We start from the raw sequence: 26600 nt of genomic DNA on the forward strand, positions 1-26600 counted from the left end.
TGAAGGTCATCACAAGTGCCAATGCCTTTTTGTCATTGGTGAAAGTAAATAGACAAATATTAAATTTAAACCTTTGAATATCGCGCTTTCATTGGCTTTCATACTCACTGATTCACAATATGAACAAAACAAAGCGCCAAAAACCAAGAACGAGCAAAACATATGAATTAGATGCATGATTATAACACAGTAAAGATACAAAGATAAAGTGTGATAGTTGTGCTTCACTTTCTTCAATCTCTGTTCCCTTTCTGATCAAACAGATTCAACAGAAGCATCAGCCCCATCAAATATTTAAAACTTAACAGAGGGGGGAATCAATTTTCATGCTCAAAATCAATGAAAAGAGTCGCATTAAGATGGCTGTGCTCTTTGCAGCGTTAAGTTTTTAAGTGTGTCGCCAAATTTTCTGAGCCCCGCAGGGGAAAAGAGGAGGCTGAGGATGTCTGGAACAGCCCAGAAGAAAAGAGAGAGAAAGAGCAAGAGAAAGAGAAAGAGAGAGAGAGAGAGAGAGAGAAGGAGTAGAAGAAAGCGTAACACTTTATTTTAAGGAACACAAATTAGGCGCTTACTCATGTCTTATTATTTGCTTAATAAAGCCTTAATTACACATTTGTTAATGATTTATTCACTACTTATTATTAGGCTTTATTCTGTGTTATTCAGTGTTATTGGTGCTTAATTAGGGCTCTATTATATGGAAATGATTATTAATAATGGCTGTATTAGTTCTTATAGTGCACTATAAACAGTTATGTATGTTAGCACCCTGTTTTTAGCAGATTAGATTATTAAGCATTATTAACTATTAGCTAATACTACATGATGTTATTAGTGTTATTATAATTGGCAGCAGTTTGATTTTATCTATGTGAGTTTGGGAAGGTTATGGCTGTGCTGGAGTTTATTAAATATATAAAAGAGTTAATAAGGGGTTAATAAGGGCTTAATAAGTCATTAATAGACCAAAATGTGCACCATATTCTATAGTGAGATTCTGTTCATCACTAAATAGACACTAAAAAGAATTGAATGAATAGATATTTAACAATCACAGAGCCCTAATTAAGCACCAATAGCACTTATAAACGCAGAATACAGCTTATAATACTAAGTAGTGAATAAATCATTTACAAATGTCTAATAAAGGCTTTATTACGCAAATAATAAGACATTAATAAGCGCCTAATTACACCTTTTTGACTCCAGGCACATTGAGGAACAACACAGGTAACAGTTGTTGTTGTTATTATCATAATTATTATTATTATTATTATTATTATTATTATTATTAATAAAAAATGAAATGAAAACTGGGAGAATAATAATGATAATAATAATAATAAAACAGGGATTATTAGGTTATGTTAGAGCAGGAAGTGACAAAAAAACAGGACAAAAGGAAGCCAGACAAAAAAAAGTGAATGAGGGAACGAGGGAGGGAGGGAACAGGGAACAGAGAGAAAAAGAAAGAGAAAGAAAGAGAGAGAGAGAGAGAGAGAGAGAGAGAGAGAAAGATAGAGCGAGACAAAGTTTGCCTAGGGTGGTCTCACCACTGATGCAGAGGCTCAGGGAGCACAGGCTTTCCTCGCAGGTCTCGGGGCTCTCCGCCTCCCACTGGAAGCCCCTCTCCCGCTTCCTGGGGGACATCCGCCTCACCACGTTCAACACCCGGTTCACTCTGTCCATCCTGCACTCCTCTTTTCTCTTCCCAGGGCGCCCGCTTCTTCCCTCACTTCCTCCGATTGCATTAGACGCGCCGAAACAGCCGGCTAAACAAACGAGTGCGAGGAACAGCCGGCTGACTCGTCCCTTCTTCTTCTTCTTCTTCTTTTTTGTTTTTTCTTTTTCTCTCTTCCTCTTCTTCTTCCCGAGCCGCGAGAGCGAGAGAAAAAAAAGGAGGAAGGAGGGGGTGAGAAAAAGAGAACACCTAAAATTTACCCATCACGATCTCCTCTTGCGCTCCTCTCTCTTTCTCTCTCTCTCTCTCTCTCTTCTTCTCTGAAGCTGCTGTATCCCACTGCTGTATCCTCAGCACCACCGGCAGCCTAGTGATCGGAATTTTTGTTTTTTCCTCTTTTCCTTTTTTTTCTATTTTTTTTACCTCCCTCCCTCCCCTCTCTCTCTCTCTCTCTCTTTTTTTTTCACATACTTTCTCTCTCACTTTCCTGCCATCTCTACCCTCTTTTAATCCCATTCGAGAAAGGCCCCTCTCTAATCAACTAATAATGCTAATAATATCTCATTAGTATTGCAGCGGGGAAAACGCAGGATGACCCCAATATCCGATACGGGTGAGAGCCAGGCCGGGACGGCCTGTTTGAAGTGGCCGAGGGGCGCGGGGTTGGTGGGGGGGTAAGAGGTCCACCAGTGAGGATCAGTCACTGCGTGGGATCATTGTGTGGGATTTGCTGACTGCATAAAAAAGGACGGGCGCTCCACCGCTTTTCCCCTCACCTCTGAGAGAGTAACCTTCCACTGCCTCGATTCTGAGGAAAGACTTAAAAAAGAAGACTTGCATTTCTCAATTTCTGCAAATAAATGCTCTAAATGACGATATTTTTGGTTAGAATTTGGGAGAAATGTTGTCTGTAGTTTATAGAATAAAACAACAATGTTAATTTTACTCAAACATAAATCTAATAATAGCACTTCAGAGACGTGATCAATTTTTACAGAGCTGTATATGTCACTTAGGAACTTTAACATACATTAAAATAAATGACAGAGATCTGTAAGGAACTTTAAAAGGGTATGTGACACCAACAACACCATTGGTTCTTTTGCATATAATTCCCACTATTATAGATCCAGCATTAAAAGGACAGAGCAGTCCATCCCTTTCCACATTGCCTCTGAGATGGTATCCTTTCTGCTGCCTCAGTTTTGAGGAAATACTTAAAAAAAGGTTTTGATGTTCTCTAGAATGATGGAGCTCCATCCAATACTTTTGGGTGACTTTAGGAGCGAGGGGTGAGGTGATGATCATCCAACGTCATGACAGACTCTCAAAACACTCACTCTTGAATGAATGCAATCAATACAATCAAATCCTCACAGCAATTCTCCAACAAGACCAAGCAGAAGCCTTCCCTGGACAGTAGAGACAGTTACAGACAGACAGAGAGCTTCTGTCTCTGACTTTACTTTATCTACAAAAGGTGGAGCAGCTGTAGGTATGAGTACAGTAGTGCAATAGTGTAAACAGTAATAGTGTGGGTGCAGACCGTGCTTAACACACACTAACACACCAAAGAATACCTTTATTACATGTGTATTACATAATATGTGGGTCCTTAGTATTGAAATACAAGGTAAAAGGAGGATAATGGTAATGTATACAGAGAAACATATACTACAGAACTACATTGTCTAATTATTATACAACTATAGATTGTCCTATGTGATCTTTGGAGCTGAAAATATGGAAAATGGGTGTAGAAACTCATAAAGCTATGCTTTATCAGTGTAAATATGCTATATCTTTAGTATTTAATGCCACAGGGTTTTTAATTAAAGCCACAGAATATAGATCTAATGCTGCCACACCAAAGGCGACGTCACATCTGCCAGGAATAGAGCCCTGCCAAAGCCTGAATGTAAAAGCTAATCTCTTGTAATGCCTTTTGTTTTTTGACAGTTCCGTGGGAATTCCCATCTCTCGGAGTAATAGCGCATTAGCAGTCCCTCTCCACGCCGCCTCGCTCCATCGTCCCACCCACACACCAGACAAAAGCCATCGAGCGCAGAGTTAAGAGTGATACAGAGTAGAGAGTACTCTTTAAAGCTGCTATTAGCATTATTATACGGTCTGGAGGCTGTACAGCCACCCACGGGAGATTCAGCTCTAATCCAACAAAGTGCCTAGTCATATGCTCCACTAAGATTATTAATCACAGCTCTGAGCATGATAAACCAACAAGAAATCAACAAAAAACATCTCCCTGCTGACCTGAAGACCAGTATCTGCCAAACATGTTGCCTTCTGGTCAGCTTTAAGGAGAAATCCGGTGTAAAATTGGCAAAATGGGCAAATTTTTCACAATAAATCACCCTTTACACCGTTATTCAGGCTCAAAGTAGCTCCACACCTCCTTGGAAAACTCCAAAGAGCCCAGACATTTAAAATGAGGCATTAATAACTTAATAGCTTAAAAACTAACTGTACAAGAAGCTTATTTTTCATAATGAATATTCATTACATGCAAAGATATCGCCTCTGATAGGCTAACAGCGTTGCGAGATATATAAGAACATTTTTACACTAATAACAGTCTTTGCAATGCCATATGTTACTTTACAACACGTGTAATAATGCAGTTCAGCTACTGACCTAGTCTTAGAGTCTCTCTAAAACGCAAAATCCACTGGAGATCCTATTTAAACCTATAGTTACACATCTATAGAGGTGAGTAGTCCAGATCCAGAAACTAAAGATCCACCCCGGGGTGGATTTTTACTTTTTAACTAGTGTAAACAGAACTGTTATAAAAATCTAAACACCTACCTATCTCAATTGTACTTGTCTGGTGGTGTTGTTCCTCCATAGACTAATTCTAACCATTTGTTTCTTAGCTCTGAATTACTGGGTAAAGAGTATAAACACTGATGTGTTATTCACACAAATAACACAGGAATGAACTGCATGCTGTTCCTAGTGCTGTTAGTTATCTCCTATCTGATGAGACGCCGTCGCCGCCTGGCTTCAGCTCTATTCTGTGGGCTGTCCCGAGCCGAGGTGGGCGGGGCCATGAATACTAATTGACGGGTTGATGTAGACACGGTGCTTTTCCTGATCGACTCGTTTTATTTTCTGAATATTTTCTTTTACTAGCTGCTGCAGACAATGAGGAAGAGGATGAGGAAGAGTTTCATCATGTGCAGCAACAGAAACAACTGCTGTATTTCACCAAAACAACAAAAAAACAAGTTGATTTTAGCAGAAGGAGAGCTTTAAGAACGTGCTGATTAAAATTCTGAGCTTGCTCGGGTGAAGCTGAAACTTTATGGACCCCCGGTCTCACAGGAACATTTGCCCCCAGCGTGGATGCCCTGAGAAGGAGCTGTTTGTGCTGATGCTGCTCTGGCACAAACAAAGCATTTTTAGTAATGCTTCTGAAGCCTCGCCCAGAGGAAGAAGATACAGCACATATGAGAGAGTGAGCCGTTTATATGCAGGAGAAAAAGTTCAGAAACGTTACACAAATGTTGCTGCTTTGAAATTACAGGGAAATAGTGTGGGCTGGATCTGCTTGTGGATGTAATAGTGTCTTATTTAAATACATTTTCTAGATACACAGTATTTACTAAAACAGTATACAGTATTTTATAAAATCCTGCATCAGTGGCAGATTCTGCTATTCTGCTATACATGCTCTTTTATGTATATATATATATATATATATATATATATATATATATATATAATTTTTTTTTTTTTTTTTTTTTTTTTTGCTTCACATCATGCATAAAGGAGATCTCAAGTGTGAGATGGGCTTGGATTGTAGTGAAATATAAAAACAAGTACGAACCTTTGCCAAATAGCCCATTTATATATATATATAAACAGGGGGTTGTACAATGAAACTGAAACACCTGGTTTTAGAGCACAATAATTGATTGTGGTGACGGACAGTTCTGGTGGAAACAGGAGAGTTGAGGTGCACATTGAATTCTGCGTGATTTGATCAGCCGTGGTTTTATGTTTTTTGGATACAATCCGGGTTAGCACCCGAACATCCCTTTCAGACAGCTTCCTCTTACAGCGTCCACAGTTAATCCTGTTGGATGTGGTTGGTCCTTCTTGGTGGTATGCTGACGTTACCCTGGATACCGTGGCTCTTGATGCATCACAAAGACTTGCTGTCTTGGTCACAGATGCTCCAGCAAGACGTGCACCAACAATTTATCCTCTTTTTGAAGTCAATGTCAAAGTATTAGAATAACATTTATAAGCTATTATATTCTCATTTTTAGAAGTGGCATAAAATAAAAATAAAGTGTCTTACACTGATATAGTTTAGTATAATTATTTCGGGGAAAATTAAGGAATCAATCATTAATTTTTGTTCAGTGTCAAAAACTAAAAGTCAATCCAACTAATCAAATAATGTCGTTTTTTGGATTTAGTTTAAGTTTCTGCATCTCAGTTTGCTTAACAAAACCTGAGGTCAGTTAAAACTATGGAGGTTATATTCATACACTGTATGATAAGTCAATAATGTAATTATTATCACAGGAAATGTCTAAATGTTCAGCTCCTGCCTTGAGCTTCTTCATTAACGATGGAGAAACGATGGAAAACACTGCGGGATGGATCTTTCTTGTACAATAAAGCCCTTTTAGAGCAACATCGCTAACATTTAAATTTTTTATAATGCTGCATTATCATGCTTTTAAGCATGAATTTCAAAAGTGATCCCCTCATCACGGGCGTAATTGAAAATGTTGTCAAATAATTGAAAACCCTCCAGCTTTCTTCAGTAATTAGCGGCGATGACTTGCAAAAGAAAGCGAATGTAACTGGCGGTGACTCCATCTGCTGCCATCTCCTCTCTACAGCGGGATAAAGCGGCGTAAACCCGTGTTCAGGCAGGAGGGCAAACGCTGGGACTAATTACTCCTCGCTATCAGAGCCACACACACACTTATACACACTCACACACACTCGTACACACACTCGTACACACACCCTGCGCTCTATCTCTCAGCGTCATGTCCCGAGGCCGACTCCAGCTCCTTTCACATGCAGGAAACATTAGAGAGAAACTTCCAGCAGAGAGCAGAGAGCCGCCGTCCCGAAACGAAACGCCGAGCGCCGGAGAAGTGCTGGAAAATCAGTTTTACAGAGCGACGTTCTGCTGATTTCCTTTTTCCCCGAGTTCACCTGTCTCACCCAATCCTGGTGGAGAGCGACAGCACTGAAGTGCAAATCTAGGCCAAGCAGTGCATCAGATTAATGTTTAAAGGCCAAGAATTGCGAAATACTGCGAAAAACATGACTTCTCACACATCACTCTGCATTATGTACAATAAAAAAACAAGACAATGACGGCACACAATGAAAGTTTCGTTGATTTGAATTTGTCGCATTTCTTCTGGAAAAAAAAATGAGAGCACTTTAAAACGATGAGTTTCTTTGATTTTTACCAAATTGAAAACCTCTGGAATATAATCAAGAGGAAGATGGATGATCACAAACCATCAAACCACCAAACTGAACTGCTTGAATTTTTACACCAGGAGTAAAGCAGCATAAAGTTATCCAAAAGCAGTGTGTAAGACTGGTGGAGGAGAACATGATGCCAAGATACATGAAAAAAAAAACTGTGATTAAAAACCATCAGGGTTATTCCACCAAATATTGATTTCTGAACTCTTAAAACTTTATGAATATGAACTTGTTTTCTTTGCATTATTTGAGGTCTGAAAGTGCTGCATCTTTTTTTGTTATTTCAGTTAGTTCTTATTTTCTGCAAATAAATGCTCTAAATGACAATTTACATAGGACATTTTGATAGGGCATTTTGAATGATTTTTGACGGTAAAGAACTGGAGAAATATTTTAGGGCAGGGGTCTAGGATGTGGCCCGCAAGCATGAAACATCCGGCCCGTGAGGTTGTTTGAAATATAATGAACGATAATGAAAAAATAAAAATCTTCTCTGGTGAGCTTTAGGTTACATTCCTCCCCTCTCTCTGTCGATCTCTTTATAAGGGCGTTTTTTTTCCCGGCTGTGTCCCAATTCACTAGCCGGGGCGTGTAGTGGTAATGTATTGGAGCGTGACCCTGACAACTCGGGGTTGATCTCGCGCGAGGAACCGTGTGTCTTCTTGGGTTTTTTACCTGCTTTGAGATCAGCTGTTCAAATTGTGCAATTGGGTTCAACAACTCTCTGGGCTGGAGAGCTACTAGTACTACTGTAGAACTCCTCCATCATCCCATTACACTTCATTTTACAAAACAGAATGGCTTAGAAAATATCTGGCCCGCAGTCTACTTAATTGCCGACCCCTGGTTAAGGGGTGGGGCACTAGGGCAGGGGCAGTTGCCCCCTCTGCCCCCTGTCTACCACTACTGATTGCTAATACTGTAATCCATATTTAACAGTGACTAGATCATCAGTATCACCATCATTAATGTGTTAGTGTGAGTAAAAAGTCTCACAGAGGATTCTCTCTCGAGATGCAGCAGCATGTGCAGCTTGTCGCAGTGCTGCTCAGGAGTTCCCGTGTCATGCAGGAGAGTGACGAACGAACCGGCGCTCAGCGTTTTTCTTAAATAGTCGTATGCATTCAGAGCGGTAACTGGGTCAACTGTATGCTGAGAGGAGATAATGCTGGCGTTTTTCATCCCTGAGAGAGACACAGTCGTGCTAATTCACCACTGTGGAGGAAGGCAAAATGGGATCAGTCAGCTTTCATACACACACACACACACATGCCAACACATACTTGTTACATGCACACAGTGTGTGTGGCGTGCACGGATACACTAACAAAGTAGATTAGCTAAAACAGCAGAATCTGAACCTCTTTGCATGAATCCCTAAAAATACATCTGCTGCAAACCGTTCGAGCGATGCCACAGATGTGCATGAAGAACAGTTTAAAAGTGTAACTAAACCTAAACTGATTTTAGCTGACACCTCCCTCAACTCAAATTTAATAAAAAAAAGCTAAAAATAAGAGGGAGAGTTTGGGAGGGGCACTGGGTGATGATGTATGGGTTTAGAGACAGGGCAGGAGGGAGAGCTGCCAGAGTGCTTCTGGTAGTGTTAGTAAGATTCAGATGGTTGAACATCAGCAGGGAGGCGGTATTATTGAATATTGATTGATTTGCATATTGTGTAATCCATGCTATAGCACAGTTAAACCTGAGAGGGCGCTGCTGAGGCGTTTTTTAAATTTTCAAAAATTTTAAGCAGAACTGATATGTTTTTTTTATTACTTCAGATAAATTCAAGCTTATAGAGGTAAATTCATGATTAGAGTAGAACTGCTGAGGTAAATTCTTGATTAGAGTAGCAAAGTCTAAAGTTTTTTCACACTCGAATCTTTCTTATAAACATGTTTTTGTTTTAAAGATACATTTTGATTTTCTAATATTTAAAATAAATTGATTTAGCATGAATCAGAGATTCAAGTTTGATATCATTAAAGCACAGACAGTGCAGACTCTTGATTCGTGGTTCTGTTCAGGTAAAAAAAGATAAGAATTGATAGGAGAAGTCTTGACTTGCTCTGTTCAAAAGAAAAGAAAAGAAAAGAAAAGAGATACTAGCATTAGTTTCTATATCAGGCCTTTTTTTTTTGGAAGTTCTCGCCTGATGCTGCTCTTGATTTACCCTCATTTAAGGTTTTTCTCCTTAATTTCTAAGTAAAAGAAACAAAGTTAGTCTCCAGAAGACTTGGATTTGGATTTGCTAAAATTATATTATTACATTATATTAATGATATTCACGACAGGGTGAACAGCTTATGCTTATATGAGTAGTTATCTTTTTATTTTAATACAAAGATAATAGATATTACTTAAAGAATCATTTAAAGACCTTTTTTTAAAAAAGAATATTCTGATTTTAAGGGATATCTGCAAATCTAACACCTTTAACAGGAGATCTGGAGCCACAACAATCTTCAGTCTTAAGCCAAACATAAATAATACACAACAATATGTGTTGCTATAAACACCAGACAGTTATTACTGCAGAGCTCCTGATTATTAATAAAATCCTGGGCTTCGTGATGTTTCTCATTATCGTCCTCAACTCCAACCCAGCACCACCACAATACCCCCGCATTACAAACCCGTCCTACAGCTGCAGTGCAGATATGCAATTTAAATGCATGTTAATTTTTAATGCTACGAAGTTGTCGCTAGGCATATTTTTCTGTTTCCGCCGGTGCGAAACTTGCTGACCGGCTGTGAAAAGTCTTTAAATGTAGCGTTAAGGTCTGGCTAATCTCTGCGAGGACGGCCAGAAGCCGCATGAAAGAAAAACACTTTCTCTCTCTGCTCTGTCTCTCTGGACTTCACCCAAAACCCAGGATTTACACTAAATTCAGCCCACCTCCATCCCTCCTTCTCCACCAGCTCTGCAGGCGCCAAGCTCTGCTCTGTCATCACATGAAACTACCTGAAGTAAATGATTTTAACTTTAGCGTTCTTTATTTCTTTTCAAGTGCTTGTTAAAGGTGCCATACAAAAATGGAAAATTTAGGGGGTGCTTACGTCACATCGTGGTCCTCCAGCCACTAGAGGGAGGCCACACTCTAAAACTCGCAATAATCAGGCTTTGGATTGATTACACCTGGCTTTTGGGAAATGTAATCAAATAAATGCTAATAGTATCATAGTATCAGCTGCCGGAGCCCCGAAAGAGCACAGTTGTCCTTGCTCTCTCTGGGTGGGTACAGTAGATGTCGCTCTTCTTTCCCCTCATAACTCATAATTAGGGTGATGTGGATCAGCACAAGGCTGCGTCTGTGAGCTGATGTATCAGAACCACCAGAGTCGCTGTGCTTTCCTCTGAGCGTTAGCGCTGCTGTGATGCTACTCGGAAATGCTACCGCAACAGCAGCAGCTCAAAAAGCAAGAGGTGGAGTCTGACTTTACATGTGTCGGAGGAGGCGTGTGCTGGTCTTCTTAACTCTTCTGGAGTTGGAGCATCACTAGTGATGTGATAGGGGATATAAAGCTTTGTAGCAGGTAAACGGGTGTGACAATCGGCCAGATAAATTGGGTGAAAATGGGAAAAAAAACTTAAATAATTTATATATATAAAAAAAAAGTTGCATATCTATTGAAAAAAAAAAAAATTTCTGTTTCAGACAAAAATATTCAGTTTGGTGCATCATTGGTAAACTAGTAAAACTGCTTCTGAAAATGCTTCACCCCAAACACTTATATATATTATTTATATATAAAACTATATATATATATATATATATATATATGTGTGTGTGTGTATGGCTGAAATAACAAAAAAAAAAGATGCAGAGCTTTCAGACCTCAAATAATGCAAAAAAATATATATATACAAGTTCATATTCATAAAGTTTTAAGAGTTCAGAAATAATCAATATTTGGTGGAATAATCCTGATGGTTTTTAATCACAGTTTTTTTTTCATGCATCTTGGATTGAAATTAAACACATTCTATGGCACCTTTAAGTTGTGACCCTCGTCCCTATGGAGTGCCTTTTTTTGCAAGGTGCTACTGGTAAATATAATCTGCACTTTGGTGCAAATAGGCAGCCCTTATTTGCATATCCCATTTACATGTTAATACTGACCTCTAATTCTGGCTGACGAATCATATTCCATTAAGATCACTCACGCCTCTGCGCATATTAAAACAATGTCGTGACACTTTTATCTTAAATACACTAAAAGCCCAGGTGAGAGCGCTACGGTGAGATAAATGAGCTGAGCTGGACACATTATTATTATATTATTATTATTATTATTATTATTATTATTATTATTATTATAAATAAGATATAAAAATAGGTTTCATTATAAAGCAGCTCGTGCAACTTCAGCTGAACAAACAAATAATAGCACCATTATGTGGTCTGGATCACCTGCTGGATCTGTTAATGTATAAATGAGTCTATAAATAAGAGCTAGTGGTGCATTAATGCGTCACAGTGTTCAGATAAAGACCTTCATTTAATGCTTTAATAAAGCGGCACATGAGGAGCAGCACCTCATCCATTAGGAGTTCTAATGCACTCAGAGGAAGGGAAAGGTGTGAAGGACAGTGCTGTAGCATAATTAACCAATCATCAATTAACTAAACCTGTTTCAGACTTATCCATAACATTAAAACACTTAACACCGATGTGAAATGAATAATATTTTATGTTAAATATTAGAATTTGATAGCATTTTGTTTTGTGAGATTTGATGGACTGCATTGTCCATCAAATAATTGCAATAAACTAAAATATCATTGTTATTTTAAGATCATTTTTTGATGCTGATAGTAATATACACAGTACCAGTCAAAAGTCTGGACACACTTTAAGCAAAAATGTTCTGTATTGTAAATTAATACTGAAGTTATATACTGTCAAATACTGTATGTTTTATATTTTAGATTCTTCAAAAAGTAGCACCTCTTGCTTAGATTAGACAGTTTTGAACATCTCTGCTGGATTTTCTCAGTCAGTTTTATGAGGTAGAGTCTCCTGGAATTCAGGCTTTCAGTTAACAGCTGTGCTGAACTCATCAAGAGTTAATCAATTACTTGAATTTCTTGTCTCTTAATGTAAAGTTTGAGAGCATCAGTTAAAGTAAAGTAGTGAAGAGGTAGAGTTACAGGTATACAGTGAATAGTGAATATTAGAGTAATGTTCGAATCCAGATTATGAGAATCGAGAACTACTCAACTAAATAAAGAATGAAAAAATACTTAACTACTCAATACTCAATCCGAAAAGAAGAATTTCAAGGACTTTGAAAGTGCTGTTCTTGTGGCAGCAGAGGGATCTACACAATGTTAGTGAGGTGGTTTTAATCTTATGGCTCACTGGTATACATTAGCATTAACTATACACTAAATATGGATCAATATTTGTGGTAGGGGTGTGCCATATCGTATCGTACACGATAATATCGTCAAAAGAAATTTATATCGTGATCGATATTATACCCGAAAATATCGTGCCATATCACCCATCCCATTTCCCATTATATATCTACTAGAGACAGTTTTTTTATCTGTCCAGTATCATTTATTTTACTTTAATCCTGGAAATATAAAGATCATGACATATTGGATCATTGACTTCTGTAACAAAAAAAAAATCTTGTATTTTTTAATATCTCAGTTAGGAGATGAGGAGTGCAATATCATATCATATGTAATATCATAAAACAATTATATTTTTATTTGGTTGCAGTAGTGTATTTTTGATTTTTATTTTTAATTCAGTGTTTTGTCATATCGCCGAGAATATCGTTATCGTGAAAACACCATGAAATATCGTGATATTATTTTAGGGCCATATCGCCCAATCCTAATTTTTGGTTCTGTTCACACTGTTATGTCGTGATTAACAGGACTGGCTTCAGATCAGCAGGTAGTGACTTCTGCCAACATCTATTATTCTATTATTCCCATCATAAATCACAGGAACGGGACGATAAAGCATTAAAATATAAAATATTATTTTCCTCACTTCTGCTACCCTGGTAGTGGTTTGTGTGAATGTAGTGGTGTTATTTCAGGTTCTAGTAAAACCGGATCACTCTGGGGAGTGTGGGCATGAGAAGTTTTAAGAGCTGCTGAAGAACAAAGGTGCCTCCTCAACTTATTTTGGATATCCTGTCACTCCCCACATGAAGAAAGTGTGAAATGTGTGCAGACAGTGTTGACGTGAACCATGGGATATTGTCTGAAGTGTGTCGTGAATGATTCATTTGTTCTTATCAGCTGGCAGACGGCGCCATCGCTCTTTCCACATTTAGAAAAGGAGCTCAAACTTCTGCTTCACGCAGGAATGACTGGCTCAGGGCTCGCGGCTCGTTTGACCTGCCAGACTTCCTGCGTGTTCCAAACACACGCTGTAGCGTTAGGAGATTAATTATTAATCCGTGTTTTTTCCTTCAGGGACGGATGATGGGGGATTACAGGTTTGATTTCCAATTTTTTTTGTCTTTGTACTTATTTTTTTACTTCTTGTCACAGATTTAGCCAGAGTCTAAAATCAAATGCTGTACTGCAGTGGATCTCAAACTGTGGTACGGATTCCACTGCTGGTACTCAAAGCATCCTCTTGTGGCTCTGTTACAGCTCTGTTTACACCAGCTAGTTAGTGTTAATGTTAGCAATCTTACTTACTTGTAAGTAACTGTAGGTTTAAACGGGATCTCCGGTGGATTCTGCGCTTTACTGAGACCTTAAATATACACTGGGAGAAGCACGGTTTGACATTCTGTCATTGCTGTATCTCTGAAAAAAAAAAACATTTTGCATTCTGTCCTTTGAGTTTTAGAGCTGTAAAATTGACTGTTGGGGGGGGGGGTGTTGGGGCAGGTTGAAGGCAGCAGGTAGGCATTCTCTGCTGCAATGCTGTTAACCAATCAGAGACGATATAAGTTTGCATGCATGAATATTTATAAGCAAAAGCCAAAATCCTGTCCTTTTTAAAAGACCGCTGATTCAGTGGAATAAAGCAAGGTTGTACAGAAACACCGGACCTTTTTTTTCTTCTTTCATAAAAAACGATGGAATGAGACCTTTAAACTTATGATTGACTACTTTTGTTGTTTCATTGTTTCATTCTTGGTGACACAGATTGAAGAAAAGTGCTAGTAGACATGTACTATTTCTGATTGTATTAGTTTTTACAGTAATATAGTGTGGGAACATTATCTGCAAGCTCAGCTCAGTTGGAACACCTCGACTGAAAAGCAAACTTTTGTTCTCAATCTTCACAACCTTCATACACCCCCCCCACACACACACACACACACACTCCACCCAGCCGAGTCAGCTGGGGGTGTCCTTCACCTACAAGTGCTCTTCAAGTGCTCTTCTTATATCATTTACATTCCAGCAGGAGCGAGAGGAGGGGAGGAATAAATATTTTAAGCCGTGTACACTCGCTCCCTCTGTATTAGCTCAGTGGCAGTTTCTCTGAAGACTGCTGGGAGCCCGGGCACCTCGGAGCCGCTCGGCCCCTCTGATCCTCCGCCGTTTGAAGCCTCTCCAGCTGGTCCTTGTTAGCCTCCTCTGGTAATTGCGGTGCGAGCGGTTCAGGCTCTGCTTTAAATCACAGCTACAGAACGACGGCGAGACGTTCTGTCTCACGCTGACAGATATCAGTCAGACAGGAGGGAGCTGGAGATCTCAGCGGGAGACGAGACGAACGAGACGAAAGAGAGGAAGGAGAGGACGATTCTAAAAAGCGAGTTCATAATCTGCAGAGACGATGATTGATATTATGGCAGACAATGAGAGAGACGTGTAGTTCTGAGTCATGGCAACATGGCAAGTGAATATTGATGGATCCTTAAAAGCCTATAGAGTTATTACTTCTGTTTATCAAGAAGACGCGCTCCCGAGAGAGGGTGCTTTGCATGGCGGGGGTGACAAAAAGTAATGACAAAAGCACTGTGAGTCTACAGAGTTATTACTTCCGTTTTGCTTCACACTTTACACTTTATATGCTGTCGCTGTTACGAAAAAACCTTATATTTCCAAAAAGGGCAGCTTCACACACGAAAGAAAAAGCCTTAACTTTCTATGAACCTTTCTATTGGTCACTAATCATGAAGTTTTGCCAAAAGTGTCACATGCAGAAGCTGTTTTAATAATATTTGGGTTTTCTCTCCTTTTCTCACCTGGTCTTTGCAGTTTAGTTTCGTTTAGTTTAGTTTGCTTAAGCTCTTTCTGTTTTACTTTTAGTTTTCTTTTGTTTATTTAAATACATTGTTTTACCTGCACTAATGCCCACCCTCTCATCCCTGATGTAAAAAAACAGGCCACTGTAACTGAGATAACTGTGACTTTTGTCACGTATTTCTAAGTAAGTTATCAAGCTCCCGAAAGAGGGTGCTTTGCATGGCGGGGGTGCTGAATTCTCCACAACACCAACAAGCCCACTAAGCAGTAAGTAATGACAAAAGCAGTGTTAGTGCAGGCCAGTGGGGGAGTGGGGAGGGGGCGAACCGTGACGACATCTGTGGGGGCGTGTCTGTTTGCAGCGCCCTCTGTTGATGACGTATGATGTGACGTTTTTACGGTTCCTCTACAACTGGTAGAAACGCGAGCTGGTTCAGTAAAAAGCACCAGTTCTTTTGGTGGAAAAGCGCTACCAATGACTCCAAACACCAAACGTTGAGTTAAAGTTAGAGACTCATGATCCTCCACACGTACGTATAAGAGGCTTTTTCTTCTTCTCTGGAGCTTCTGTGGTTGGAAGTATGTCAACTCTTCACTGATCCCAGTCTGGAAGCCCTGCAGAAGCACACAGGTGGCATTATCTGCCATGAACAGCGAGGAAAAGCCTGGCACTGAATCATAATCAGCAGATAACGCCGCCGTTACTCCACAGCGCCGCGGCCTCGTGATTTACAGGCTTGTTCTTTGGAACGTGGCTCGTCGGGAAGCATCCTGCCAAACTGCAGGCTTTAGTGCGGGTCTGATCGACTTGATAAAAAGGCTTTCAAACTGCGCCTGAATTATACGCTTTAACAGATTACTCGCTGGGCAGGGCTGTATTGATTTCAGCCGGCGAGGAAAATAAATCTCCCACCTGCTCTACAGGCCTCTGTAATCTGTCACCTACTATTCCTCTCTGACCCGTTTACCAAGCTAATATAATACTGTGAGCATCGGCCATTAAACTCTTCCCCCCCACCAACAAAATCAGCACCATAATGTGAGGGTTCCTGAACTTTTGCAACCCATGAACCACTTAAACCATTGCAAAACTTTTGGCGCACCAAAATTTAAAACTAAATACAGCATAACCATCAACTTCATCATTTTCTGTTCCTGAACTCGTATGAAGCCTAGTGCTACAGATTCTCACTTAGTTTATATTTCTGCATAATACAGGAGATGGTTCAAAATTATTCAGGGTCTTTTGTTGTCAAAGTCCCTGTTTTTAACCATTTATCCCTGATGTGTAAAATGCATGATGTGTAGAGCTTGTTACTCTGCGTGTGACTGTACTACACCAAAACCAGTCAACAAGCTCCACCTAAATATATTTGTTTTGCAAATAAAACAACTTCATATAAACTTATTGTACTAATGTACTTCACTATCAACTATCAATACATTTAAAATATTTTTTAATTGTATTTTTCTTCCATTTCTTTCCCAAATGTACAGCTCTGGAAAAAATAAAAATAAGTGAGCACTTAAAAATTATGAGTTTCTTTGATTTTAGCAAATTTGAAAACCTCTGGATTATAATCAAGAGGAAGATGGATGATCACAAACCATCAAACCACCAAACTGAACTGCTTGAATTAATTTTTACACCAGGAGTAAAGCAGCATAAAGTTATCCAAAAGCAGTGTGTAAGACTGGTGGAGGAGAACATGATGCCAAGATGCATGAAAAAAGGCTTCACAAATTCCAATGAACCTCTCACAAACACACAAACACAAATGAAGAAATGCGATATGAATCCCATTTGATCTGTTTTTCTCCAAAGTTCCCATCACATGAAAAGCTGCTTGTGCAGCGCTGGAGCTCCATGTTGTTCCTCATCATTAGGCTCGGGGTCCTCGCTGTGTCCCCGGGAGAGGCGGGGTAATGAGAGGCGGTGGTGAAAACGCTTGTGAGGACGACTCGGCGTCGTGTTTGTCATCGTGGATCTGAGCTAAACTCTGCGAGGGAACGCTAGAGAAACAGCCGGCAGAGACGAGGCATCCTGACCCAACAGATAATTGGTTGTCTGATCTGGTTATCTAACCGTAGACACAGATATTCTGCTTATTGTTCTTATAAATACTTAAAAAAGTTTACTACTGCTTGGAAAGGAGGTCTGAGAGTTTAGAATCGGAGACACTGTAAAATAAAAAATACTGTAAAAACATGAGATAAAAAATAGAACAGCAATATATAGTATATTAATATACATTATAATGTATATATATAAAAATGGGCGGGTATTTGACCATTGAATATAAATAAGCTTCTGTTGCTTATTAGTAGTAGGTGGAGGGAGGAGTGTGGTACTCTAATGGTATTGATTGGTGGATGTTCACAAACAATGCAATTGCATTTAGGTATAATAAATAGCAAAATGTTTATTCTTAAAAAAGTACATTAAACAGTCAAAAGGATTCAGACAATGACTGGTTTTGAACTGAAAGCAATGGCCAACTGTGTGAGCGCCCCTTTAGATTCTGTGTCAATCAATCAATTAATCAATCAACCTTTATTTTCACAGGGTTATAAATTGAGGATAAGCCTCATTTCAATGCAGAAGAGCATTTACAACTTAAAAGGACTAAAAAACGAACCTAAAAATGTACCTAAAATAAAAATCAAGCATTTAATTAGGTGATCTAAAATAAGGAACTTCATAAACAAAACAAGCAAAAAACAAAACTTAACTAATAAGAAATAGAAATAATTCAGAATAAACGGATTTCATCATCATTTTTTTATTATTTTATGCTGTTTTTATTCAATTATTTAGTAATAACTCAGGCTCTCTGTGGAGATGATATACAATAATAGGTATCTTTTTCCTGCATGTACATGTGCACCACACAACCCATTAAAAACAGTGTGTTTTTAGCGTTCTGTGTTAAATCAGCTTCACACGGATATACAGACATACACACTGAAACACAGAATCTTCTTGCTTCTGCTCCAGACAGCTCTGACCAATCAGAGGAGACGATGTGCTCGCATGGTTTATTAGTGCGTATTTTATACCTGTGTGAAACTAAACCAAACAGAGGGAGAAACTCTTCAAACAAACAAACTCATCAACTAAAACAGTCAATTTCATCATTATTTTTATTATTTATGCTGTTTTTATTTAGGTATTGTTTTGTTTTCGTCTTGAAAAAAAGGTTCGTTGATGAAAATTATTCATCAGTTAAGTTAACACTGCCGTTAGCTAGTACCCGGTTCTCCTCCCGGCTCACTGTTGGAACTCTGTGCAGCACAGGAGCCACATATGCCTCACTGTGAGAGCGATCTCTGTATGAAGCTCCTCCAGCACAGCTGAGATCATCACCGCCGGCTCGGACTCATTCCACCACAAATTAGCATACTGCAGTTATAGAATAACTCAGGATCTCTGTGGAGATGATATAATAGATATAATAGATATAATAGATATGAACAACAGTCTGAACCTGAGGGAAATCCAGAGATTAGCTGTTTCTCCACAGAGCATGCTGCGCTTGATAAGCATGACACTGTTATTATAAGTTATGTAGCATCACGCTACGGCTATGAGGCTTCAGATCCCCCAGAGTCACATCATCCAGTGAGTGATCCAGTGAGTTCTGATCATGCTGCACGTACACCCATCAAGCATAACATAACATTATGACCACCTCCTTGTTTCTAAGCCCATTATACAGAGAATTATACATTATACATTAGCACTAACACACTGATCACCAGGGGCGTCACTAGTCCATTTTTAGGGGGGCTCAAGCCAGCATCCCTAAAATTGAAAGCATAAAGTTGTGTATTTGTTTTTTTTAATGGAATTTTGTCTCTGTTAGGCTTAAAAAGTTCACATTTTAGAACAGAATTTTAAGAATTAAAATTCAGTTAAAATTTAATGCTAGACTAGTACTGTCTGTGTGTTTATTATATTAAACCAAACAGTTCTGACCACTCAGAGGAGACTCTGATGTGCTCGCATGGTTTATTGGTGCATTTAGGTTCATGCCTGTGTGAAAACAAACCAAACAGAGGGAGAAACTTACCAAATAACAAACTCATAATCTGATCTGGATCATAGAAACTAGAGACAGGTGTAACAATGCCCTAGAAGAGACTTTTAGGAAAAACGCCGCTCGGCATAAAGTTGAACTTGAGCGTGTCTTCTTTCTCAGGGGAAGTTGGAAGCATGAGGGAAGATATCCACTGAATCACACTCCTAACACTACCCTACCTCTCGGGCCGGTCTCTGACAGCATGTCAGGGGTTTTATTTTCGGAACTTGATGCATTTCTGCCTCAGTTCACACAGAGCTAAGCAGCTACACACCAACTGCCAGAAGTTCTCGTACAGGTCTTTCCAGCCCCAGTCAGTGTCTTTGTTTCTTCACACAAAGGAGAAACGGATATTTAACCACCGTAAATCCAAGCGGAAGCACAGCAGGAAGCACCGCTCCAGGTTTTTACTTCTTCAACATGACAACTCCAACGCTGACAGGTCAAAAAGACCTCACCTCACCGGAGCACCGAGCTTCCACTGCTCAGAAACCGCCAGCCAACATCAGTCAAACTTACGATAGATAACTCAGAGTCAGGAATGAAGGATAAAACATGACGTGTTTTACATTCCAAACCAAGTCAAGAACCTTAAAGTACTTTCAGTTCATCATTTTAACAGCAGAGATGTGTTAGAACAGCAGACCTGAGTACTAGCCATATGGTTTAGCCCTTTATACTGAGCTTATTTGCTCTTCGTCTTTGCTGAGTATTGATGGTTTATCTAAGTATATTCTGAATTCTGCCCAGCCATGACACTCTGTTGGTCTTTATAGCAAAGAAGCGTTTTACGTATCTGGTCTTCTCAACAGAACCCATAAATACATTTTGGGTATTTCAATTTAGTTTCTAAATAGTATCTTTCTGTCTGTCTGTCTGTCTATCTATCTATCTATTGTAATTGATGCATGGCCTGGAAGGGTTAAAGACTAAAAGAATGAACAATATTTATTTAATTATTGTTTTATTCTGACACAAAGTACTATAATATGCATATAATGACCTGCAGTATAATAAACAGTGTTTACAATGTCTTTAGTTCAACAGCAGCGGTGTTAACTCCACACTGGGGACTTTGCTGGGATGTTTATAAATGCATCAAAGCCCCTAAACTCGCCGCTAAACTCCGCAACAACAAAATCTACACTAACGCTGTTTTGAATTATAGAAATATGCTAATGTGCAGCTAACACGTGCAGCACCGCGACATAAATCATCCGGATTGACGGCGTGGGGCAGGTTGTGGCCCCTCAGGTGCTTGTACACAGAAAATTGAATCTATCAGTCAAACAAATTTCCCCTCGTGGGGGAAAAGCATGGTGGGAACAGAGGGAAGCAGCATGGAGCTTCCAGACCCAGGAATTAGCTGGAAATTAAACCCTAGAAAGCAGATCTCCGCGGGGGGGGCGTATATACATTCTGTTCACAGTCCTGATATGAAGGAAAAAACCTTTAGGGAAGGAAAAGCTGGAGAAGTGTGTGTGATCAGGAATAACGTAAGAGAGAATATGAGGAAAAACAGAACAAAAAACGTCTTTCTTAAAATCTTAAAATCCAACATATCAAACAATGTTAAAAAAAAAAGTCACTTTATATGACTTTTAGAGTTCGTACTCTGCTCCTCTGGGTCACTAAAATTACAAAAGTACATATTTTTGGTGGATCTCTGTTGGATTGTGGGATAGAGCAAAGATCTAGGCTGAGGACATGTTTGAGGGGAGTTTGACCTTGAAGATAAAAAAAAACTGCTAAAACTTCTAAAACTGAGAACTTGAAACAAAACTTTTTGGTTGAGCACAATTTAACTGACAGAAGAAGGAGCTACACGTTATTTCAGGGCGTTTTTACACCTGTAGTTGGAACTTATCCTGTACAACAGAGGAAACTCTCGCTCTTCCTTTCCTGGGGCGGTCCTGATGAGTGCCAGTTCCATCGTTATAATATTTTTGATGGTCTTCGCGATGAATGCACATTCACATACAGAGGAAACTCTAAAACTCAGCTTGCTGGTGTCACTAAATAATTTGTAGATTAACTTTTAGATTCTAACCACCTTTTATTTATTGTTTTTATTGTTTAACTTTTGGCCTTTTACCTTTTTACTTCATTTATTGTATTATTCTAATTATTTATCTTAATTATTTATATTATTGCTTTACATATTAGCCTGTCCACTTATCTTTTTATTTTGAGTTATTTTATTTCTTCTTAATTAAATCTCATATTTTTTGCTTGTTTTCTAATGTTTTTTACCATTTAATATTATTTTTTTTTGTTTATGTAGTTCCTTATTTTAGCTCGCCTGAATAAATACTTGATTTTAATCTAAATGTATTTTTCAGTCCCTGTAAGTTGTAAATGAGGGTTACTCTCAATGTAAAAAGTGAAAATAAAGTTTGACTGGTTGATTGATTGATTGATTGATTGATTGACTGATTGAGCAGTCTTTGCTTTTCATAATCTGGATTCGAACATTACTGAAATATTCACTATTCACTGTATACCTGTAACTCTACCTCTTCACTACTTTACTTTAACTGATGCTCTCAAACACTTTATTAAGAGACAAGAAATTCAAGTAATTAACTCTTGATTAGTTTAGCACAGCTGTTAACTGAAAGCCTGAATTCCAGGAGATTGAGTGAAGAATCAACTCTATACTGTTGTTTTATGTTGTTTATTTTTTTGGTATTTTATGTTCCAGTATTACTACAGCAGCTACAGTTCAGTGGTGGCTCAGACTGCAGTGATGCTCCTGCTGATGGCGTGTTTCGCCCTCGCTGTGACAGTTTAAACAGCTTAATTGTGGTGTCAGTCTGAGGCGGAGTTTACGCCGCTGTTGACAGACGTGTGAAATCGATTTGAAGAGGATGCCAGTTCCCACAAGTTTCAACTTCCCACATGAGGATCTTATTCTCAGCAAACAAACAGCAGAGCCGGCATAATCTGAGAAAAGTGATAAAACACAACCCAACTAACAGCCCTGCTCAGATCCCAGTGTAGTTTAATGTAGTATATCAATATAAATTAATAGATTACACACAATAAAAAACAAAGACCCCATTGAGTATCAGGATTACTCAGACTTCTGAACTGATTTGTTTGAGTCATCAGATCTGTATCTGTTATAAATGCATCTCGTTGGATCTGGGTCTGTTTTAAATACGTCTCAAACCACCTTCTGAAGTGATTTGTTTTAATGACCAGATCTGTATCTATTTTAAATGTGTCTCAGACAACCTTTGAAAGTGGATTGTTTGAATATTCAGATTTGTACCTGTTATAAATGTGTCTCAAACCACATTCTAAAGTGTTTTGTTTGAATTATTGGACTTGTATCTGTTTTAAAAGCATCTCAGACCACCTTCTAAAGTGATTTGTTTTAATTATCAGATTTGTATCTCTGTTGTAAATTTGTCTCAGACCACCTTTTGAAGTGGTATGTTTAAGTAGTCAAATTTGAATCTGTTTTAAATGTGTCTCAGATCCCCTTCTAAAGTGGATCGTTTGAGTGATTGGATCTGGGTCTGTCATAAATTTGTCTCAGATCAACATCTGAAATGTTTTTTTTTAACAATCGGATTTGTATCTGTGTTATAAATGCGTCTCAGACAACCTTCTAAAGTGATTTGCTTTAATAATCAGATTTATATCTGTTTATACTTGTCTCAGACCACATTCTGAAGTGGATTGTTTGATTGTTTGAGAGATTGCATTTGTATCTGTTTTAAATGCGTCTCAGACCACCTTCTGAAGTGATTTTTTTGAGTGATCACATCTGTATCTGTTTTAAATGCAGATTTGTATTTCTGTCATAAAGATGTCTCAGACTACCTTCTCAAGTATTTTTTTTTTTGAGTAATCAGATTTATATCTGTTATAAATGCGTCTCAGACCACCTTATGAAGTCTTCTCTTTTTTTTGTGAGTAATCGGATCTAGTATTGTATCCAGTATCTTTTGCATCAGAACCCAACCTCACTAATTCTGTAATGTTGCTGAATTCAATCAAATCCTCCTCACAGCAATGCATCAACACCTAGCAGACACGTTCTAGAGAAAAGAAGAGTCTGTTTCTCCCTAAAAGAGACAAAAATCTTTTATTAAACTCTTGATTTATCTCGTATCTCTTCAAATCTCTTCATTTCTAATCTTCAGTCTCAGTTAAAACATCTTCTCCTCTGATGTTTCAGTAAAATCAGAGTGTTTTGCAGCTCGTTCTGCAGGATTAGATCTTTTTAATCTGGGTGTTGAGCGGTGAAGACAGACTCCTGCTGCTTCTGCAGACCTTTTCACTTTCATCAGCTGAAAGGACACAATAGATTCCTGTCCCTTCACATGAAAGAGTGCTTCTCTGGATAATGAGCTCCTGTACGACCGGCTGAATCCTCACTGCATTAAGATGAAGATCACATCAAGAGAATGCAAATCAGACGCTGCTGCTGCCTGTTTTTTATTTTATTTTTTATTTTTTTTGCAGCATCTGGATTTTATATGAGTGTAGCTCCATCTCGTGGCAGAGCTGCACTGGTGCACATATACAGATTCTCTCTATCATCCTTTTCTCCAGTCTGTATTCACATTTAAAAAACTCTAAATAAACTTAACACAGCATCTTTCTGTTATAGACTATTCATGTTACTATTACACAATATGCATTTAATTAGCATGGTTTAAACATGCTTAAATTTTATTAACAAACCAGATTACCCACAAACAGAACTCAGGATTCTATCTGATTTATAACTGCTTGCCTACAGTATACTATACTTCAATACCTCATGTTTCAAACTTTAAATATTGTATAAAATATTAATACTATATATCTAATACTGCAACAATACGAGGTTCAGGTGTGAAGCAATTAAAAGTCTCATTCTGTCAATTTTTTATTTAAAAATAATTTTAAAAAATGTCTAGAATGCTATCTGTGCATCTGAGGTGTTTCTGTACAACCCTGCTTTAGTTCACTGAATTAGTGGTCTCTGAAGAAAGACAGGATTTGAGCTCTTGCTCATGAATATTCATACATGCTAACATATCGCCTCTGATTGGCTAACAACAGCACTGCCTGCAGCAGAGAATGCCTACCTGCTCTAAAACTCAACATTAGTTGTAAAGATATAGCATTGAGTGCTAGGTAAAGTTAGAGTCTGCTCTCAGAGGTTGCTCTACATCATAAAATCCGACTCGAATGGCGCCCACTTATGTTTATTTAAAGTCTCGATAAAACACAGAATCCACCGGAGATCCGATTTAAATCTCTAGTTACTTACACAAGACAGCTAACATTAACTAGCTGTGTAAACAGAGCTGTAAGCTCTTTAGCTGACGAGAAACAGTGTCGGCTCTGCGGCAGCCCGGCTTCAGCTCTGCCTGTGGGCGGTTCTGAGTCGAGATGGGCGGGGCCATGAATACTAATTGACGGGTTGACATAGACACGGTGCTTTTCCTGATCGACTCATTTTTCTGAATGTTTTAATATAAACAACTCAGAGAGACTTACTGTATTTCACAAAGAACAAAAACAAGTGGATTTTAGTGGATTGTGTGTGTGTGTCAGAGTGTGTGTGTGTGTGTTAGTGTGTGTGTGTGTGTTAGAGTGTGTGTGTGTGTGTTAGAGTGTGTGTGTGTGTGTGTGTGTGTGTGTGTTTGTGCATGTGCCTGCTGTCTGTACACACAACCCCTCTACAGATAAAAATGAATACACACAGTCTGAAACACACGCACACACTCTAACACACACACACACATTCTAACACACACACAAACACACACACACTCTAACACACACACACAGTTATGCCCAGAAGGGCTGAATGAGCGCGGCACACTGCAGACCCCCTGTGGCAGTGGCGGCTGAAGGCTCGACCCACCTGAGACAGAGCACGCAGATGTGCCCCACAGTACACACACACACACACACACACACACACACACACACACTCTCACACACAAACACTGACAGAATCACACACAGTGGAATTCAGTTGAAAATGTGAAACTCATATTAATATTATATAGATGTATTAAACACAGAGTGATCTATTTTAAGCATTTATTTATTTTAATGTTGATTATGATCATGGCTTATAGCCAACCCCCCCAAAAATCATACCAATAGGTACTTGTAGACTGGCAGTGTGGGCAGTGTGCCAAGTCCTGCTGGAAAATGAAATCCACACCTTCATAAAAGTTGTTTTCAGCAGAGGGAAGCTGTAAGATATGAAGTGCTGTAAGATTTTGTGGGAAAACAAAACTGCACTGACTTTAGACTTTATAATAAAACACAGTGGATCAACACCAGCAGATGAGAGACATGACTCTCCAAACCATCACTGATCATCAGTAAATTTTACATTTCATTTAAAGTAAATCAAGGGATCAGAGTCTGGAGGAAGAGTGGAGAGAGACAGTCCAAACTGCTCGAGGTCTAGTGTGAAGTTTCCACCAATCAGTGATGGTTTAGAGAGTCATGTCGTCTGTTTTCATCACAGTGTGAGTGTAGGTTTCTCTAGAATGGAGCGTTTCACACAGATCTCTCTCTGAATGAGTTTGGACTGCCTGTAGAGCCATATCTGAACTGTTCCTGCCTCACTGCTCACACCTGAGCCTCGTTAAGGGCTCATTAGGACTGTTATGAAACCTCCACGTCTCACGAGTGTTTGCTGAGTTTTTTGCTTTGAGGTCTTTTAAATCGAAAAACTTGAAGATGAGCAAAAGATGAGACATTTGAGGACCCATCCACACATATTTCATTGGCGGGACTGTCCATTGAGGACTCTTTCTCAGTAGACTGAAGAGACCACTTCAGTTTCTGAATCAGTTTCTCTGATTTTGCTATTTATAGGTTTATGTTTGAGTAAAATGAACATTGTTGTTTTATTCTATAAGCTACAGACAACATTTCTCCCAAATTACAAATAAAAATATTCTCATTTAGAGCATTTATTTACAGAAAATGAGAAATGGCTGAAATAACAAAAAAGATGCAGAGCTTTCAGACCTCAAATAATGCAAAGAAAACAAGTTCATATTCATAAAGTTTTAAGAGTTCAGAAATAATCAATATTTGGTGGAATAACTCTGGTGTTTTTTAATCACAGTTTTCTTCATGCATCTTGGCATCATGTTCTCCTCCACCAGTCTTACACATATAA

The 26600-nt window shown here is 38.8% G+C and overlaps 1 protein-coding gene across 4 annotated transcripts in view; it reads right to left on the bottom strand.

The window, feature by feature from the left end:
* The window catches only part of grip2b (glutamate receptor interacting protein 2b), a 191414-nt gene that overhangs the window by 126217 nt on the left and 38597 nt on the right, over nt 1-26600 (bottom strand). For 2 of the 4 annotated variants that reach the window (XM_022682189.2, XM_022682188.2), the window contains exon 1: nt 1554-1828. The exons of the other annotated variants lie outside the window; for them this stretch is intronic. In XM_022682189.2, coding sequence (XP_022537910.2) covers nt 1554-1689 — 136 coding nt within the window. In that variant the 5' untranslated portion in view covers nt 1690-1828. Of the gene's footprint in view, nt 1-1553; nt 1829-26600 lie in introns of those variants that run through there. 4 annotated transcript variants of the gene reach the window in all.

Source organism: Astyanax mexicanus, chromosome 24, assembly GCF_023375975.1.
Source record: "Astyanax mexicanus isolate ESR-SI-001 chromosome 24, AstMex3_surface, whole genome shotgun sequence".
NCBI lineage: Eukaryota > Metazoa > Chordata > Actinopteri > Characiformes > Acestrorhamphidae > Astyanax > Astyanax mexicanus.